The following is a 19,601-nucleotide window of genomic DNA, read 5'->3' on the forward strand; positions in this document are numbered from 1 at the left end:
GACACACATACAGGTAGTATTTATCATACTGACCACTGCAATCACAGAGGTATTCACCTGTGTGGTTCAAGGTCAGTGAAGGAAACATCAGAGTGTAGTTGTGACTCTTTTTATCTTTCATCAATGAATTAATCTTCCACACATGTGGTTTGTTTCCATTGAAGTCAGAGCAGTTCAGCTCCAGACTCTTTCCCACCCACCTGTGAATGTAATTTGGCTGAATATAAACGTTAAACTCTCCCAGTACTTCACATCTCTGATGGTTCTTCTCCAGACAGTAATAATAGAACCAACCAGAACGTACGCCAAACGTTACCAGAAGAGATGGTTTGTTCTTCACTTGCTGTAGTTTGTTCACTGAAGATGTTTCATCATCGATTAAAGCTAAATCATAATTTCTTGTTCTGCTGTTATATTGACGTAAAGCCCACTGGACACTCTGGTTTGGTCCCGCGCCGTCACAGTTCAGCTCCAGTGTCTGTCCAGCATAAGGGTTCAAGTACTGAGGTCTCATCTTTCGTCTGCCACAAACCAGGAGAGTGAAGTTCTTCTCGTGCGTCACGTGGTTCTGGGTCCAGCACTGTTCTTGGTACTGACCCGAGTCAGAAACGTTCAGAGGGTTTATTCTATGAGAACCTTCTCTCTGCAGACTGGAGTCATGAGGCTGTGAAGAGTTCCACAGAAGTTCCTTCTCCTCTCCGATCCATCTTGAGATCAAGCAGACGTCATCAGCTGTTTTGTTCAGGATGAAGCGATGAAAGTCTCCTTCTCTCCTGAGGATCTCAGCGAGGATGTTGTTGGAGAAGAACGTCACCAGCAGTAGGATCAGAGCAGCCATGTCTTCGTCTGTGAGTGAGAGTCGACTCTGCTGCTGCTTCATGATGTCAATCTCTTCACCATCAGCAGCTTCTCGCCTACGATCGGTGGAACCAGACGATTAACATCAAGAGGATGCTCTACGTCAACGGAAACTTTTGCGGACTCACATGGTTCACACTTTTTTAATGCAGTTCAGCTGAAAACATAAGTATTGCTTCATTCAATTTACTTGTCCACGTTTATCAGTTAATTTTGGCAAAACCTGGCACTTTTAAAAATATTAACATCACATTAACATAGTTCAAAGTGATATAATAGCATAAAAGTCCTGTTTTTTGACTTTTTTTAAAAAATGACAAGTTGTCTCCGAAACAAACCAAAGTGAATAAAGACGAGTGAGAAAATAAGATCAAATGTCAACTTGACAAAAGTGACTCACTATGAGCTGGTGTTTAGCTTAGCAATCTGTTCGCACCGAGCTAAAGTGGAGACTAGTGGAAACTACATGAACTATAGTTATACACGTCAACGTAGTTAAACACGTCGACGTAGTTATACACGTCAACGTAGTTAAACATGTCAACGTAGTTATACACGTCAACGTAGTAACACATGTCAACGTAGTTACACATGTCAACGTAGTTACACATGTCAACGTAGTTATACATGTCAACGTAGTTATACATGTCAACGTAGTTACACATGTCAACGTAGTTACACATGTCAACGTAGTTATACATGTCAACGTAGTTATACATGTCAACGTAGTTATACATGTCAAGGAAGTTATACATGTCAACGTGGTTATACATAACAATGTAGTTATACATGTCAACGTAGTTATACATGTCAACGTAGTTATACACGTCAACGTAGTTATACACGTCAACGTAGTTATACACGTCAACGTAGTTATACACGTCAACGAAGTTATACATGTCAACGTAGTTAAACATGTCAACGTAGTTATACACGTCAACGAAGTTATACACGTCAACGTGGTTATACACGTCAACAAAGTTATACATGTCGACGTGGTTATACATGTCAACGTAGTTATACATGTCAACGTAGTTATACATGTCAACGTAGTTATACACGTCAACGTAGTTATACACGTCAACGTACTTATACACGTCAACGTAGTTATACATGTCAACGTAGCAATACACGTCAACGTAGTTATACATGTCAATGTAGTTAGTAGTTATACATTTCAACGTAGTTATTCATGTCAACGTAGTAATACACGTCAATGTAGTTCTACATGTCAACGTAGTTACACGTGTCAACGTAGTTATACTGTAGGTGATTGTTTTTTTTCCAATTAGCCAAAGTAAATACAGCAATTTTTCATAAAAAATTAATAAAAATAAAATAAGAACAAGAACGAAGAGAAATAAAGAGAAAGAACAAGATAATACAATCTAAGTCTAAAGATAAAGATAAAAAACAGATAAAAAAAAAACAATGACAAAGGATACAAAGACTAACATTATACTTTCACTCCACTCCTGCCCCCAAACTCAGAATTGTACAATTTAATAACACAAGGAATGAATGAGTCCTTGAGTCTATTAGTGTTGCATCATGGTAGGAGCATTCGTGCACTCATTCTGCTTCTCTGCTCACTGATGACAGTGTTCAGAGGATGACTGTCATCATCCATGATGGACAGTAGTTTGTTCAATGGTCTCCTCTCAGCAACTGTCACCAGTGAGTCCAGCGTCAGTCAAGTTCTAGAGCAGGTTTCGAACCCGCGACTCCAAAAGACATGACGTCAATAACTCACTGAGCTAAACAGAGGTTGTGGGCGGGGCTTCAACAAAGTGTCTTCTGGTGAAGGATCAGACCTTCAGAGCGAACGATCGTTTCTGTTTCAATCCTTTGACATGAGAATCTACTGATGGATCGTGAGATGTAGTTTAACTTTAATGTTTGAACTCCAGACGTTAAAACAAAGTTGATTCTTTGTCATGAAAGTATCTAAACTGATGCAGCAGTGATGACGGCACCAGATCGTTTATGCGAGTATGGTCCAGTAACTCGATACTCGTTTGCTTTTGTCTGGTGGCTCTGTTATGATGAAATGAAAAGGCTTCGTATTTTTTCTATGTTGAATTTAAAATGCTTCAAAAAATGTTATATTTAATTTCAAACGCTTGAATTTAAAAGGCTACGAATTAAAAAATTATTGTATAATTGAAATGAAAATATAACAAATATTAAATAATTGAAATTAATTCAACCTTTCAATATTTGGAAAAAAATTAATTCAACAATATTATATTTACTTCCATAAATGATCATAAAAAATAAAATAAAAGTTTAAATATTTTAAAAGTTAAATTCAATACTCTGATGACACTTATTTACTTCCATAGTTTTGTCCATTAAAACACAAGATAAAACGTATACAACTCTTAAAAGGCAAATTAATTAAAAGAAAAAGTAACTTTAAATTTAAATATAAAAGATTAATTTGGGGGCTCATTAATGACATTACCCCAAATAATATATTTCATAAAAGTGCAGAAATAGACTTTTACTTGTGAAAAAATAATGTTATAATTGACTCTCTGTTACCAGTGAAGCTTCTGAGAACATGAACTCTGAGTCGAAGTTCAACTGTTGTCATCTCCACACTTGACAAGTCATGGTGCACCTTCTGAGTAAGACGAGCAGATGACAACTGGATGTTGGAATACACATCATCTGACCGAGGGAGTCGAGGAACTGTCTGTTCCTCTTAAAGACGCTCGAGTAAACCAGTCACGAGATAAAGGGCAGAAAATCTGTGGTCATGACTCAGACAAATGTATCGAGGCCATGAAGTCACATGAATGTAGTCACGGTTCCACGACGTGACGGAATCTTACACTTCTGCTTTATTTTTATCCATCCATCTATACATCTATACATCCATCCATCCATCCATCCATCCATCCATCCATCCATCCATCCATCCATCCATCCATCCATCCATCCATCCATCCATCCATCCATCCATCCATCCATCCATCCATCCATCCATCCATCTATACATCCATCCATCCATCCATCCATGCATCCATCCATCTATACATCCATCCATCCATCCATCCATCCATCCATCCATCCATCCATCCATCCATCCATCCATCCATCCATCCATCCATCCATCCATCTATACATCCATCCATCCATCCATCCATCTATACATCCATCCATGCATCCATCCATCCATCCATCCATCCATCCATCCATCCATCCATCCATCCATCCATCCATCCATCCATCCATCCATCCATCCATCCATCCATCCATCCATCCATCCATCCATCCATCCATCCATCCATCCATGCATCCATCCATCCATCCATCCATCCATCCATCCATCCATCCATCCATCCATCCATCCATCCATGCATCCATCCATCCATCCATCCATCCATCCATCCATCCATCCATCCATCCATCCATCCATCCATCCACCCATCCATCCATCCATCCATCCATCCATCCATCCATCCATCCATCCATCCATCCATCCATCCATCCATCCATCCATCCATCCATCCATCCATGCATCCATCCATCCATCCATCCATCCATCCATCCATCCATCCATCTATACATCCATCCATCCATCCATCCATCCATCCATCCATCCATCCATCCATCCATCCATCCATCCATCCATCCATCCATCCATCCATCCATCCATCCATCCATCCATCCATCCATCCATCCATCCATCCATCCATCCATCCATCCATCCATCCATCCATCCATCCATCCATCCATCCATCCATCCATCCATCCATCCATCCATCCATCCATCCATCCATTAAGCAACTAAACCCATCAAAACTCTTTGGTCGACATTATAGGAATTATTTTCCCCGGTTTGTGTCTCTTTAGTTAACATTACTACTCGATGAGGATCTATGAATACAGACCAAGAGTCGTACTATTGACATGCATTGAAAAGGGACCAGTTTAGTCAGCATTAAGTAGTAAGATTAGATCAAGCAGAGTTTCACTCATTTCCTGGTTTATTTTTGAGTAAACTTTAAAAAGCAAAAACAAATTTCAGACAGTACTAGTCATTCTAGTCAATAGTGAAGTAGAAATTGTTAACTATTATTTTTATGTCTGGCCCCAGTACTGGCCCATGTACTGTACAAGTAAAAGTCTATATCTGCTACTAAAATTGTTTTATTTTTTTGGGATTTGTAATTTGGTAAATTTTACATTAAATAATAAAAAGACGATTAATAATATTGATATCAATAATAATAACAACAAGTGCAATTCAATAACAATATTAACAACACCGATACTAAGTAAGTAAGTAAGTAATACTTGAGTGCTTTTCTAGACAAGGGTCACAAAGCGCTTAAACAATACCTAATAAAAGATATTAAAAAGTCAAGATAACACCGAGACAAACACACTATCCTACTAATAATACTAATACTAAAAAAGAAAAGAAAATTAGATTTGAATTAAACAGATATCATTTTTTTCTGCACTTTTATGCAATATATTTATTTGGGGTTTCACCATTAGTGAGCCCCCAAATTCATCTTTTATATTTAAATTTAATTTAAGTTACTTTTTCTTTTAACTAAATTGCCTTTAATTGTATAATAAAATAGTTTTTCATCTTCGGAAACATTTACCCTTTAGTTTGTGCTGACATATGACATACTCTGAAAAATATGGTGAAAATTCCCTCATATATCTGTGCAAAGTCTCAGTTATTGCAGCCCCGTGTGCACAGTTACGCATACACTGTCGTAGGAAAAGTAGAAAAAGACTACACAATTGCTCCGTTTAAAATTGTTGTCCAGATAAAATAATATATTTTAACAATTAAAGGAAAAAATAATGTGTGTGTATATCTTTTTAGATTTATAGTCATCAATATTTGGTACAAACTCAACAGGAATAGTTTTTGTGGGGTGTGTGTGGCGGTGGTGGTGTGGGGGGTGATCCCAAAACTTTCCACTGCCCTTCCCAGACCTCCTAAAGTTTACTCAAGCGAGTATTTCTCAGGAGAGGTTGATGCCAGTCGGATCAGAAAAAGGAGAGAGGGAAGGGGCGAGAGGCAGGAGAAGGAGGAGGATGCGGAGCTCAGTCAGACCTGGAGCTTCATCCCACTAACTTCTCCTCCAGTCAGATCCCACCATTCCTCCTCAAAACATTCTTTAAATTGATCCCCAGACGAGGAGAAGACAGCTGATGGAAGCGACTCTGATCTCCTCGCATCTTTAACCCCCTCCTCTCTTGCGCAACACCAGACGCTCCTATATACGGGCGTCTCTTCATGGCCGGTCCAGACCCTGTCCACTGACCACCTCCTCCTCCTCCTGCTCTGCCTCTCAACTTCTTTTTCTGCCATGACGGACCCGGACAGCCAGGAGACCACGGTGGTGGTGGATCCGTACACGGCCGCCCTCATGCGGAACGGCCAGTGCGCCCAGGACGGCGGCACCAACAACTACCATCACCCGGGGAAGAGCCCGAGTCAGCCCGAGGGTCTCCACAATGGCCACGAGATGAAGATGACGGAGAACGTGGAAGGAGAAGGTGACTCTCCATCTTTGACTAACAACTTACCTGTTTACATTTCTGCGGGTGAGGGGAGGGGGGGACCTATTTTATTTTTTTTCTACACGTGATTTATTTTTAGTCTTCTATGGGTTGAATTATTAATGTGAGTTCTACATCAGCGGGATTTATTATTACACAAGTTACCTGGTGTCTCGACAACCTACAGTAAAGGTCTGAGATGAAATCGTTTTATATATTTTTTTTAAATATTTACAAAATTATTTATGTTAGTAACAAACTTTACTCTTTTTATACAAAGTTTGAATTTCCTATTCTTACGTATTTTTATACTTTTTATACGTCCGAGTTCAATATATATTTATTTAGGATTAATGTATAGTGTAAATCAGGGGCCATGTATTTTATACCTAGACAGTTTTCGGGGGCTGAAAACTAACATTTTGACAAAGAAAAGAAGCTTAATATGAAATAAAATGTGCTTTTAAATATTTTTCAATATGATAACCAAGCTAATCAATAGTATATATTTTTATTTTATTTAAATAACTTAATGATTTCTATTAACTTAATTTATAAGACATTTAAAAAGCATTTTCAAATGCCTTTTTTAAGTCAAGGATTTAATTGCTAGGGCCACATTAATACAGTCAAAGGGCCACACGTGTCGATTTTGGGCAAGACAACTAAATATTTTAATCACTTAAAATCAGAATAAATAAAAAAAAAACTTTTTAATAATGAGATAAAACACTAAATCGATTTGCCTCACTTGATAACTTGTCTTGAAATGAACATCTTTAAACACATTTGTATGTTTTATTTATGTATTTTCTTTTCTAGAGCATCCCACATGTACAATATCGAGCATTTAAAGAAGATTCATTATGTCATGGAACCTTCGTTGCGCGGTAGCCACACACAACATGTGCGTTTGTTTTACAAAAACAGATAAATGGTCTTCCTGGTAACTTAAAACAATTCTCTACTTCAGTCATTTAAAAAACACTGAGGATTACTACTAATCCTACTACTACTTCTACTAGTAATTATAAAATAGCAGCAACAATAATAATAAAATAACAACAATAATAATGATGATATTTCTTACTAAATGTTACGTTTTGCTGGTCCAGTCTTTTTTCTCTCCATATGTTTCAATCAAAAACTAAATTATTTATATTTAGAAAAGTTTTTTTTCTTCTCTACCTTAGTCTATCTTGTCCTTCTTCCTACCTCCCTTTATCTATTTATATTTTTGCGTAGTTTAAAATCACTAAAATGTTCATCTATTACTATATTTAAAACTTAATACTCATGTTGCAATTCATCTCTCTTGATTTATTTTATGTTTTAATTCATTACCTGTTTTTGTCACGAGTATTCTGTGCCTGTGGTACCGACAATGTTTTGTAAAGAAAATAAACTCAAGATTGAAAGTAGTTCCTCTGAGCTCTGGCAGTAGATGATGCCGGCACATGTGTGACTCCATATGGATCATGTGAGCTCAGGCGTTTGCTGTTTCACTTCCTATATGTTGAGAGCAAAAGCTAGAAGGCAGCGCTGCTCTCGTCTTTGTCTGTTGTGAAACCAAAACACTCGCAGATCAGCATGATTTGTTTGATATGTACTGGCTCTGTGATTCTCTTCCTTTGTTTCAAAGCACGTCTAATCCATTCAGCCAACATGAGTCCTCGTGCTCGTTGAGTTCACTGAAAGTCTTCCAAAGACGATTCCTCCGTGAAATGGTTTATTCATACATGTGACGTAATGTGTGCCATAGATTGGTGGCATGATTTCAGGTTGTTTCTCTTTGATATGTATATTAAAGCATCCATGGATCTAAACTGATCCATGTTTGTGATTAGGTGCTATTGACTTGTAGTGTAGATACAGGTATAGAAACAGATATAGATATAGATATATATAGATATAGATATATATAGATGTACATATATAGATTTAGATGTAGATGTAGATACATAGATGTAGATATATAGATATATAGATATATAGATATATAGATATATAGATATATAGATGTAGATGTAGATATATAAATATAAAGATGTATATGTATAGACATATAGATATATAGAGATATAGATATATAGTTATATATAGTAGATGTTGATATATAGATATATAGATATAGGTGTAGATGCAGATATATAGATGTAGATATATAGATGTATAGATGTAGATATATATACAGTATATCTATATATCTACATCTACATCTACATCTATATACAGTATATATATATATATATATATATATATATAGATAGATAGATAGATAGATATATAGATCGATAGATAGATAGATAGATAGATAGATAGATAGATAGATAGATAGATAGATAGATAGATAGATAGATAGATAGATAGATAGATAGATAGATAGATAGATAGATAGATAGATAGATAGATAGATAGATAGATAGATAGATAGATAGATAGATAGATAGATAGATAGATAGATAGATAGATAGATAGATAGATAGATAGATAGATAGATAGATAGATAGATAGATAGATAGATAGATAGATAGATAGATAGATAGATAGATAGATAGATAGATAGATAGATAGATAGATAGATAGATAGATAGATAGATAGATAGATAGATAGATAGATAGATAGATAGATAGATAGATAGATAGATAGATAGATAGATAGATAGATAGATAGATAGATAGATAGATAGATAGATAGATAGATAGATAGATAGATAGATAGATAGATAGATAGATAGATAGATAGATAGATAGATAGATAGATAGATAGATAGATAGATAGAGATATATATAGATATACAGATATATAGATATATAGATATAAAGATATATAGATTTAGATGTAGATATAAAGATTTGTATGTAAATATATACTGTAGATATATAGATTCATATTTATATATATAGATGTAGATATATAGATTTAGATATAAATATGTACATATATAGATATAGATGTAGATATATAGATACAGTATATACTGTAGATGTAGATATATAGATTTAGATATAAATATGTAAATATATAGATGTAGATATATAGATATATACTGTTGATGTAGATATATAGATGTAGATGTACAGTGGATGTAGATGTAGATGTGGATATAGAACAAAACATCTGTGAACTATAAGACTAAAGCTTTTATGGAACGAAACGAGTCTCTACTTCAGGATACATGATGAATCCAACACTTAGGAAATAAAAAAATCTCTTGATGAAGATGGAGTTATTTAAGTTATTGTTTGGGTAGCAACAGTCCTATTTTAAACTAAATAAAAAAGAAGATGAAAAAATGGAAATAAGCTAATGATATACTTAAAAACATGGATCAACAATTAAAATATCACCTTTTCTCAGATGTTGTTAGGACTTTGAGATAAAGTTACATTATAATATAATGTAATATCTAAACTGTAGTTTTTGTGATTCAGTTTAAAAAACCTTAAAATAAAAATAAACATAGTGTGTTTTCAGCAGTGACGCCATGAAATTGATCAAAAATATAAAATTAAATAAATATTTCCTCTTTCACTCACTCATTTATTGAAGCAAACAAGTTATACAAAGTTCAATAAAATTGTCATATTTAAAAATAATGCATAATAATAAATATTTAATAATTAAAATTATGATGCCAGATTAGTTCAAAACAATGTCTAGAAAAGTTAAATATTCACTAAGTTTCACATTAATTTTGATAATTGTTTTGGTTTTTGACATTTGGGAAAATATAATTATTAAATAAAAATAATAAATAAGAAGTCCTTTTTAATGTTTTTTGAATAACACAATAATAATAAATAATAATAGAAGGCAAGAGATTATAAACAAGGTTTCAAATGTCAAGTATTAAAAGGAATTAATCAGATATACTGTTTCCAAAGCTCCTTAATGCCTCTAAAGGCCATTTAAATCTTAATCCTAACATGAAACAATTAAAATGCTTCAGACTGGTTCACTAAACTTTGCACATTATTTTAAAGTTGGTAAGTTGTTAGCTCGACCACTCTTGGATTTTTAACCAAGTTATTGATTATAAGAATGAATTTATATTAGAAAATAATCAATCAGAAAACACAAAGTTATTTATTTTTTAATTTTACCTTTTCTTTTGGTTCACAAGGTTCAGTTTTAGGCCCAATTTATTTCTTAAACTATGTTTTAGTATTTCCAAACTTCTTGGCATTCCCAGCAAACTTTTTTTTGTTGCTTTTTCCTCCCATAAAAACTGTTATTAAAAACAAACCCTGAGGTTTTTTAACAGTTGTGTGACAAATTCATTTTGGGCTGTGACTTTTGATGAATCCAAAAAGCGTCATAGAGTCAAATGACCTTTTCAAAACTAATCTAAAAATCGAAGAATGGAATGTCAAAATAAGCCGGAGGAAATAAAAAAAAAGACACCGGAGAGACCCGGGACTATTTTCCAGACGCTTGATTTTCAAACGTCGGCGTGTGATGAAGATTTCTTTTCACCAAAGTGTCGAGTCACGATGACAAATACGCTGTTGAGTAAGATCTTAAAAAGGGACGTTTGTGTCGTGATTTGAACAAAAAAAAAGTCAAGAAGAAATCCTGCAGTGCTGATTATGGTTGTGACTAATCGGAGACTCACTGGTGATTATTCTTTTTTGTAAGTGTGGGCCTCATTCATTCTGGTAATTGCACTTGTTAAATATTAAATGATCCGACCCGGACCCCTCCATCTTTCTTCTCTCAATTCCCAAACACAAAACTTGGACCAATACAAGGATGAATTATTTTGAAGGAAAGTCTGTGCGAGAGCGAGAAGTTCCCGGGGGCCAGATTTGTGTCTAGAATTCCAAGTGATACAGTTTAAAGGCGCGTTGGATGTTAAAGTTGAGGCTGATGAATGATGCATGACTCTGCAGAGGCAGGATCATGTTTCAGGACGGGTCGAGAGCCTTCAAACTCCTCCGAAGACAGGATGTTGTGTCGCCGACACCTGGGCGGCTCGGTCCAGACGCTTGGAGGTTTTCTTACGCAGTTTTACTGCGACTATATCTCCAAAGAACTACATAAAACTTGAGAAAATCAAAGTTGAATTGAAATGCTGACCAAGAAGAACTTTATAATATTAGTATTTTCTCACTGAAGAGAATTAAAGATCAGTTACATCAGTGGTAGGCAATTCAATTTCCTCAGGGGCCACATTTTATACAGTGTTTGTTATGAGGGGCCGTCGAACTCGTCTGGTAACTCAGCAAAACTTGGGGTGCAAGAATTAATAGGGAACATAAAACAAAAATATCATGGATTTTCCTGTCATTAGCTGTAGTAACGTTTATTTGGGTTGAGAATATTTTCCCAATGTATTTTTGAATCCCGTGCAAAAAATGTAACTGAACTAGTGGTGGAATAATGAACTAAAGAAGACGGCAAAGTATTGCTTTAATTTAACTTTTTTTTTAAGTGTCAAGAACAGTTTAATCTCATGACACTTAACAGTTAAAAAAAAAGATCCCAGCAGATCACAATGAGCCACAGTGTTGAGGAAAAACTTCCTTTTAACAGGCAGAAACCTTGAGCAGAACCGGACTCAGTGTCTTCTGTGACCAGATGGCTAAAGCTTAATATGCTGAAATTATTATTTTATATTACTACTTTATATTTACTTTTTATATCTTTTTATAACTTAAATTTCATAACAAAGGAATTTTTTTTCCTCCTGAAACATTAACTGTTTAGAGGCGATAAATGCTCACAAAAGCGAAGGACAAAAGTCCTTAAATAAAAACCCTATAGTAAGATTAAGGGAGTAGTAAAGAATCATACAAATAAATATAAAATAAATGGTTAGTTTCTACAGGATATTTGACCTCATGATGGCCACAAAAATACAGTTAAAGGGCCAGTTGACCATAACCCTTACCCTTACCCTTACCCTTACCCTTACCCTTACCCTAACCCTGACCCTGACCCTGACCCTGACCCTGACCCTGACCCTAAAACTAAAAGCCTGTCTTAGGTAACACTCAAGAAGAAATGATTGAACAATAAAAGGCTATAAGTGTGATTTTGTGTGCCAGGTCTCCTGGAGAGCAGCATGCGACTGAAGCCCCAGGAGGCTCAGAACTACAGGAAGAAGGCACTGTGGGTCTCCTGGCTCTCCATCGTGGTGACTCTCATCCTGGCAGTGGCAGCTTTCAGTAAGAAATCTTCTTCAACCTCCTGACACTTGTCTCCTGTTACTTTTCACCATGAATGTATCTGTCACTTTGATGAGGCAGTTTCGTTTCATCTGGTACTTTTCCTACGCTGTCGTTTTTGTTCAGAACGTACATGACATAAATACTTCTCAAAAGATGTTGTTTTGTCGGTTCCATATTAAATGTTTTCAAACAAATTCCATTTTACAAGCTGTAGAATAGGGTCGAAGGAGTAGCCGAACATTTTCCTGCTCATAAAATAAGTTCTTCATATAATAACCCTCTTATTATGTTATTTTTTGTGTTTCTTTTTTGTTGCCTCATTGTTTATTATTTAACGGCAGCTAATATGAACTCTCCTGACTTTGAATCACATTTTTTGTTAACTAGTTGTCCATTATTTAATTTGTATTAAATATTTTTAATTTGAATAAAATGGAATATGTTGGAAAATCCCTAGGGGGGGGTCGTCTGCCCCCCTTCTCGCCCCCCTAACCATTAGTAAAAGTAGCTAAAATTCTGAAAATCGACCTTTCTTAGCGTGTAATACATATGGTTGTATTGTGTAAAAAGTACCTAATCTGTCCTTTCAGTGCTGAAGTTTTCCATGCAAAAAAAAAAAAAAGTTATCCGTCATATTCTAAGAAAAGCTCTTCATAAACACTTTTTTATTGTGTTGTTTTAAAGTGTAATGGGAAAAAAATGGCACAAATGTGTTAAATCCTAGAAAAATGTTAGTCCGACACTTAATAAAGTAGATTATTTAAGACACTTTGGAACGTCAGATATGGTCTACAGACTGACCTGAGGTTTGGAAGCCGAGAAGTTGATAAATAAAAGTCAGATTTAGGTCAAAAACGTCTGCCTCTCAAGAACTACACAATTCATATTGTATTTTCCTAAAGGATCAAATATATAGATTACTAAATGCTTGAGAAATAATACACACTACTGGCTGGTTTTATGGGGGAAGGACAACTAGATCAGGGGAAGGGGGCAGTAATGGGGGGCAGAACAAAAGACCCCCATGAAAATTCAAATACATCCAATTTTGATTACATTTAAACCATATGTATTACACTCCAATATAGGGAGAATTACAGAATTCAGCTCCTTATGCCAATTTTTTTTTTTTTTTCAAATTCATTTTTTAACATACCGGGTTATCACCAGGTTTTTCTGCTAGTCTTATATATCGTGACTAGAACACGTCCACCTGTTGGTTCAGTAACAAACGGTAGAAATGGATTCGTCAGCCACGACCGTGGACTCTTTGTCAAATGACCGTCGTTAACATCTGTTAGTTCCGACTCTTTTGTGGAAGCGTTACGAAGCGATCGCACGTCTTTATGGCCATTCATGGCAACAAAGAGCTTTAAAGAACGTCCCCGGAGTCGCTCAAGGTGTAAGAATTCTTCACACGGAAGTAGCAGAAGTGGAGCAACACAACAATATACTTTCTGTTACTTATTTAATATCTTTGGCGTCACGAATTGAATGTTTGAGGCGCTGTGACAAAATGACTCGCTCACTTACATTATCGAACAACTGAAATAAGGCAACACTTGTTTCTTTCTATGTCGACAACAAGCTCTTTCTTTTGCTGTCACAGATTTGTTTCAAAGTTTCAATTTTAGAAGGTTTTCGTCTGGTCTTCTTGCCAAGTTGACGCGTCCCGCCGCTCATTTGCAATTCAACGCCATCTGTCGACTGCGCTATTGATCCGAACACCCACTTGTGTTCCTACAAACTTGGATTTTAACACCTCCATATACGTAGCCAAGATTGACATCCATAGCTAGTACTTCTGCCTACGTCTTTAGCATGACTTTGATATGACCTTCATCTTTCTGAAGTGGAGATTATGACCAAACATGAATTTTAATCTTGAGATAAACAAGATTATTTTGCATCTAAGGCTGGTTTATTTATGGAAAACTTAAGTATTGAGGTCTATGTGCTTCACTTTACTGGTTAGTACACAATAAATGTATTTTAATAAATACATAAAAACGTTAATATTGTAAGTATTTAATTTAATTTAATTTAATTTAATTTAATTTAATTTAATTTAATTTAATTTAATTTAATTTAATTTAATTTTTTGTTTTACTTTTACATGAAATCTAATATTTAACATTTAAAATAAAACATTTAAAGGTTCATTTTACTCTTTGACTACCGATGGGTTGACGAGGCATCTCTGTTAAATACTGCAACCTCATTTCAAGAGCGCCACCAACTGGGCTTTTTAAGATAACTACACGGTATCGTGAAGCCTCTACTTTCTGCCTCCCCTTGTCGTCTCTTCTCGAAACAATTTTGTGTTTTTTTTTTCGTCATAACTGATCAATAGAGTTTCTCATATAGTTGTTGAGGACTGCGTTAAGATGGACAGTTGCCATAGCGACGCAGGGAGAAGATGAGAGGCTGATGGAGTTGCAGGACAGATGAAGAGCTTCGACGGCATCAGGGGAGAGAAGGGGATGAGAGTGGACAGGTAGCAGAAGGGATGCAGTGTATTGTAGAACGCCATCATCCTCCTTCTGTCGCAGCTACTTCCTCTCTCACCTACTTTTACTTTCCGTCTCGTCAGCTGGTTTTCCCTCTGTTTGTCCTTTCAGGTGACTTTGGGATGTGTGGGTCCATTTTTTATTAAGAACTCAAGAGACGAACCTTCGGTCATCATAGCGACACATGGCAGCGATATAGTTTAAAGTTTAGTGTAAGACAATATATTAGAGACTTTTTGATACCACAAATGATAAAATCACGTTTTGCTGAAGACAAATAATACATATAATACACAACATATGAAAACACAATATATGAAGCAAAAAATACACATAAAAATAAGATGAACTACCTGAAAATACCTAAAAAAACTTTTTTTAAATTTTTGATCAGAAGTATTGTGTTGTTTTGATTTGATGATAGTATAGTCATTTAGTAATAATACATATAGCATAAAACAAAGATTTTTTTTGAAAAAAACATAATTTTATATGCTGAGAAAAACAAGTTTTGTGAAGTTGAAAATAATAAGGTAATTAAGATATTACTTCTTTTTAGAAACATGATAGCATCAACACATATAGTGGTCAACACGCACACACAGATACACACACACACACACTCATAAATAAACATATAACTGTAAAATATAGGAACACAAGGGCAACAACACATATCAAGGTCAACACACATTTATGCAGAAATGAATTCATCTCTAAACACGTAAGCAAAAACACACTTGGTGGTCAACACACACACACACACATGCTGTAATAAATAACACATAAGGAACGACACAACTGGTCGTCAAAACACAAGCACGCAGAAGTAACTATATTTAAAACACAAAAGCAACAACACAACACACATAGTGGTCAACACACATTTGAGTAAAAATAACTTTATCTAAAAAACAAACTAATATTTCACTATATTTACAACACAAAAGCAGTAACGCAACACACATCCCGGTCAACACACACTTATGCAGAAGTAACTAGATCCAAGCACAAAATAAATAAATAATATTTAGTGGAGATGTTAGCATGCTGCGGAAACTGCTGACTATTTATGAAATAAAAGCTGCAGTAACACAGTTTCTCAGTTCACTGTGTAACACTTAGAGGTCCAAACACTGTGTTCTGCCTCCTCTCTGTCTGGAATAAGTTGTGTATCTTCACAATTCTTCATGTCCAGAAAAATTTAACGGGGATTAGCAACTAGCGTTGTCACTCAGAATAGTATTATTATTGATAAGAAATCATGCCTTTGATACTTTTCTGTATTTATTAAAATGTAATTAATATTAATTCTTAAATTTTAGTTTTACATACCATCCCGTAACACATTCTAGAGTTTTAAAGTGAATAAAAAACTTGCTAGCTTAGCTGGTTAACAAGAATGCTAGCTGCAGCCTGAGCGGGAAAATGAGAGTTACATTACTATCTTTTAGTACTTTTTATCTTTTATTTTCTAAAGATTATAATGTACATTCTGTAAATTTCCATTTTATTGACATACTTATGATCGAAAAAACCAAAACAACTTCTGCTTAAGAACATTTTTATCGTGTCTTTTTTTTGTTTCTAAAGCTAAGTCCAGGCTAAGACTACGAGCTAAGAATTTAAACACATTTTTTGTTGTTATTCAATCAGAGATTCCAACAACATCTATTTTAAATTCTCTACCTTTATCGACTCTATGTTGATGATTTCAAACGTACCCGTAAATGTGATGACAAACAAGGAAATACTTACATACAACGCACAATGTGAGCTTGTGACTTTTCGAGTAAATCTGATTTATTGCACGGTACCAAAGAACAATTGCAGGTTTTCCTTCGTGTTTTAAAGTCGTACTGTCGCCGTATCGATTCACAACAGTCAGCTTTTTCTTTTTTTTTTTTTACTCCTGACATAGTTTAAATTCCTCAATGCTCAGCACGCATTAAGTAGCAACAGATGACACATAAAGCTGCATCACAATGAGGACACAGTTGCTGGAATGTTCAGGGGTTAATAGGTCGACTGGTATCTGCATTGTGTGGCCAATATGCGGGTCTGGACACCACCGGCACGTCCTGAAACTGTACCCAACACGGGTCCACTTGCGGGGCAATTATAGAATCAGAACAAATTGGTCTGTGCGAGAGTTAGTATAACATTGAGATGTATTGTTGACGAGAACAGGCTTCTTTGCTGCATTTGTTCTTGTTTAAAAGCTGCTTTTTTTTGGTCGCTGTGTATCGAGCGTCTTTATTGCAGGGTGTTCGCCGAGACCCTTGACTCAGCTGTAATCGCGACTCGGGGTGTAAATCACATGGTTAAGCTAATTTCTGCCTGTCGCGACTGTCACGCCACACGTTTCCTCCGCTAATCACACTCTGTGAAGCTTTTTTTTTTTTTTTATGCTCCATTTTTAAACACCAGATGCTTCAACACAGACGCATAAAAAGACAAACCACAGAGGGAAATAAACATGTGAACAATTCAGATGGACAAAAATATATCCTCAAAACTTTGCAGTATCTCAGATCCTGTCTTTTTGCTTTTTATTATTTTTAAAGTATTGTGTTGTTCAAGTTGATGATATATCTATGTATTTAACCATAATAATAAAACATGCTACAATCATAAGTATCTCGACACAAGCATTAATACGTATGTATCTAAAAATGGAATAAAAAAATGCAAAAGGAAAGTAAAAAATTCTCTAAATTATGGTTTATTGTTTTAAACGTTACAAGCAATGTTGTTGTAGAAACTACACACACAAATCTAGTAATACAATCTTGAAACACAATAGCAAAGACACATGATGGTCAACACACAAGCATGTAAAAGTAACTTTATCTAAAACACAAAAAGCAACAACACACGATGGTCAACACACAAGATTATTATTATTATTATTATTATTAAGTATGTAAAAGTTACTATATCTAGAACACAAAAGCAACAACACAACACACATAGTGGTCAACACACATTTGAGTAAAAATAACTTTATCTAAAACACAAAAGCAAAAGAACACGATGGTCAACACACAAGCTTGCAGAAGTAACAATATCTAAAACAAAAAATCAGCAACACAACACACATACCGGTCAACACTCACTTGTGTAGCATAACAGTTTAACCGTACATTTTACCTCCTGGTGCATTTGTTGTTTCAGGAGAAATGTCAAAATTATAAATCACTGTCTCGTTGTTTTTCCCCTTAACCCGACAAGTCGTTTTTCTTTCTTTTTCGCTGAGTCGTTTGTTTTTTACTGCAAAGGCAAATTAATCTTATTAAAATGGTAAAGGTAGGAAGGTGCAAGAAAATGATTCTATTATTCTCGTCTGCTTCCATAAACGATCTTAAACGTGACATTCCAAGAACTATTCAAACACCTTTGGATGCGTGATTTATTGTAGTGTTTGTTCTCTCGTCGGTGACACCATGTGGTCACTCATGGTTTGCTGCACAGCTTCAAACATGTGACGTGTAAACTCTAGACAGACTCATTTAACGCACCACGCAACGGTTAATGTCGGCATTATTTTCATGGGCCGACCTTCTCATAAAAGCAGCAGAAATAAAAAATTGCAGGACTGGCAGAAAAACGCCGACTCAGCGGGAGCTCTGGACTGGTTTCCGTATAAAGTTTTTATTTATTCATTTTCAATATTTTAACAGGTTTTATTTTTTTGAGTAAACTCGTAAATAGTTGTGCTAGTTAAGGAAGTAAGAAGTTAAGTAATAGTTATTTGTAAAGTGCCTTTCTAGACCACGGTCACAAACACTTAAAAATACATCCAAATTTAAAAACTCTTAAAAGATCAAGACTAAGACAAACACAGGAGTCTAAGAAAATCTAAGGAAATCCTCAAATAAAAACATCTTAAGATGTTTCTTGAAGGAGTCAGTAGATCATCAAACACAGAGATGGTTCCAAAGCTTAGGATCAACAGTCTGGAAGGATTTCTCTCCTCTGGTCCGGAAGTTCAGGAACCATCAGTAGATTCTGATCCACAGACCTCAGAGCCTGAGCTGGGGTGTAAGTCTGGATCAGATCACTGATGGAAGGTCTGACCATGAATAGATCTGAAAGTAAGAACCAGAATTTTTAAATGATCCTGAAAGAAACTGGCAGTCAGTGAAGAGTTTTAAGGATCGGAGAAATGTGAGTTCTTCTACTAGAGCGGCTCAGAATTCTCGGTGCAAAGTTTTGTATGAACTGCAGGCGAGACAGATCCTTCTTGTTTAGACACCAAAATAAACTGTTACAATAGTCTAAACGAGAAGACACAGACGCATGGATTATAAACACAAGATCGTGTTGTTACATCATTTTCCTGAAATTTTTGTTGAAGGAAACAATTTTTGGTCAGTTGGCATCATTCTATGGAAAATAGTTCATGCTACTACAATGCACCATAATACTTTTAATGTCTACAAAATATTTAAGATTCAAATCTCAATTTGGGGAAATATGTGATTAAATGCTATTTCTTTAAATATAAATTCA

General features: G+C 35.3%; 1 protein-coding gene across 1 annotated transcript in view; it reads left to right on the forward strand.

Moving 5' to 3' along the window:
• The first annotated feature begins 5,987 nt into the window (after positions 1-5,987).
• The window catches only part of LOC148068118 (transmembrane protein 163a-like), a 36,526-nt gene continuing 22,912 nt past the window's right edge, over positions 5,988-19,601 (forward strand). Inside the window, exons 1-2 of the mRNA XM_087803901.1 lie at positions 5,988-6,396; positions 12,454-12,573. Coding sequence (XP_087660027.1) covers positions 6,207-6,396; positions 12,454-12,573 — 310 coding nt within the window. The 5' untranslated portion in view covers positions 5,988-6,206. The remainder of the gene's footprint in view (positions 6,397-12,453; positions 12,574-19,601) is intronic.

This window comes from Callionymus lyra, chromosome 12, assembly GCF_982586985.1.
Source record: "Callionymus lyra chromosome 12, fCalLyr1.hap1.1, whole genome shotgun sequence".
NCBI lineage: Eukaryota > Metazoa > Chordata > Actinopteri > Syngnathiformes > Callionymidae > Callionymus > Callionymus lyra.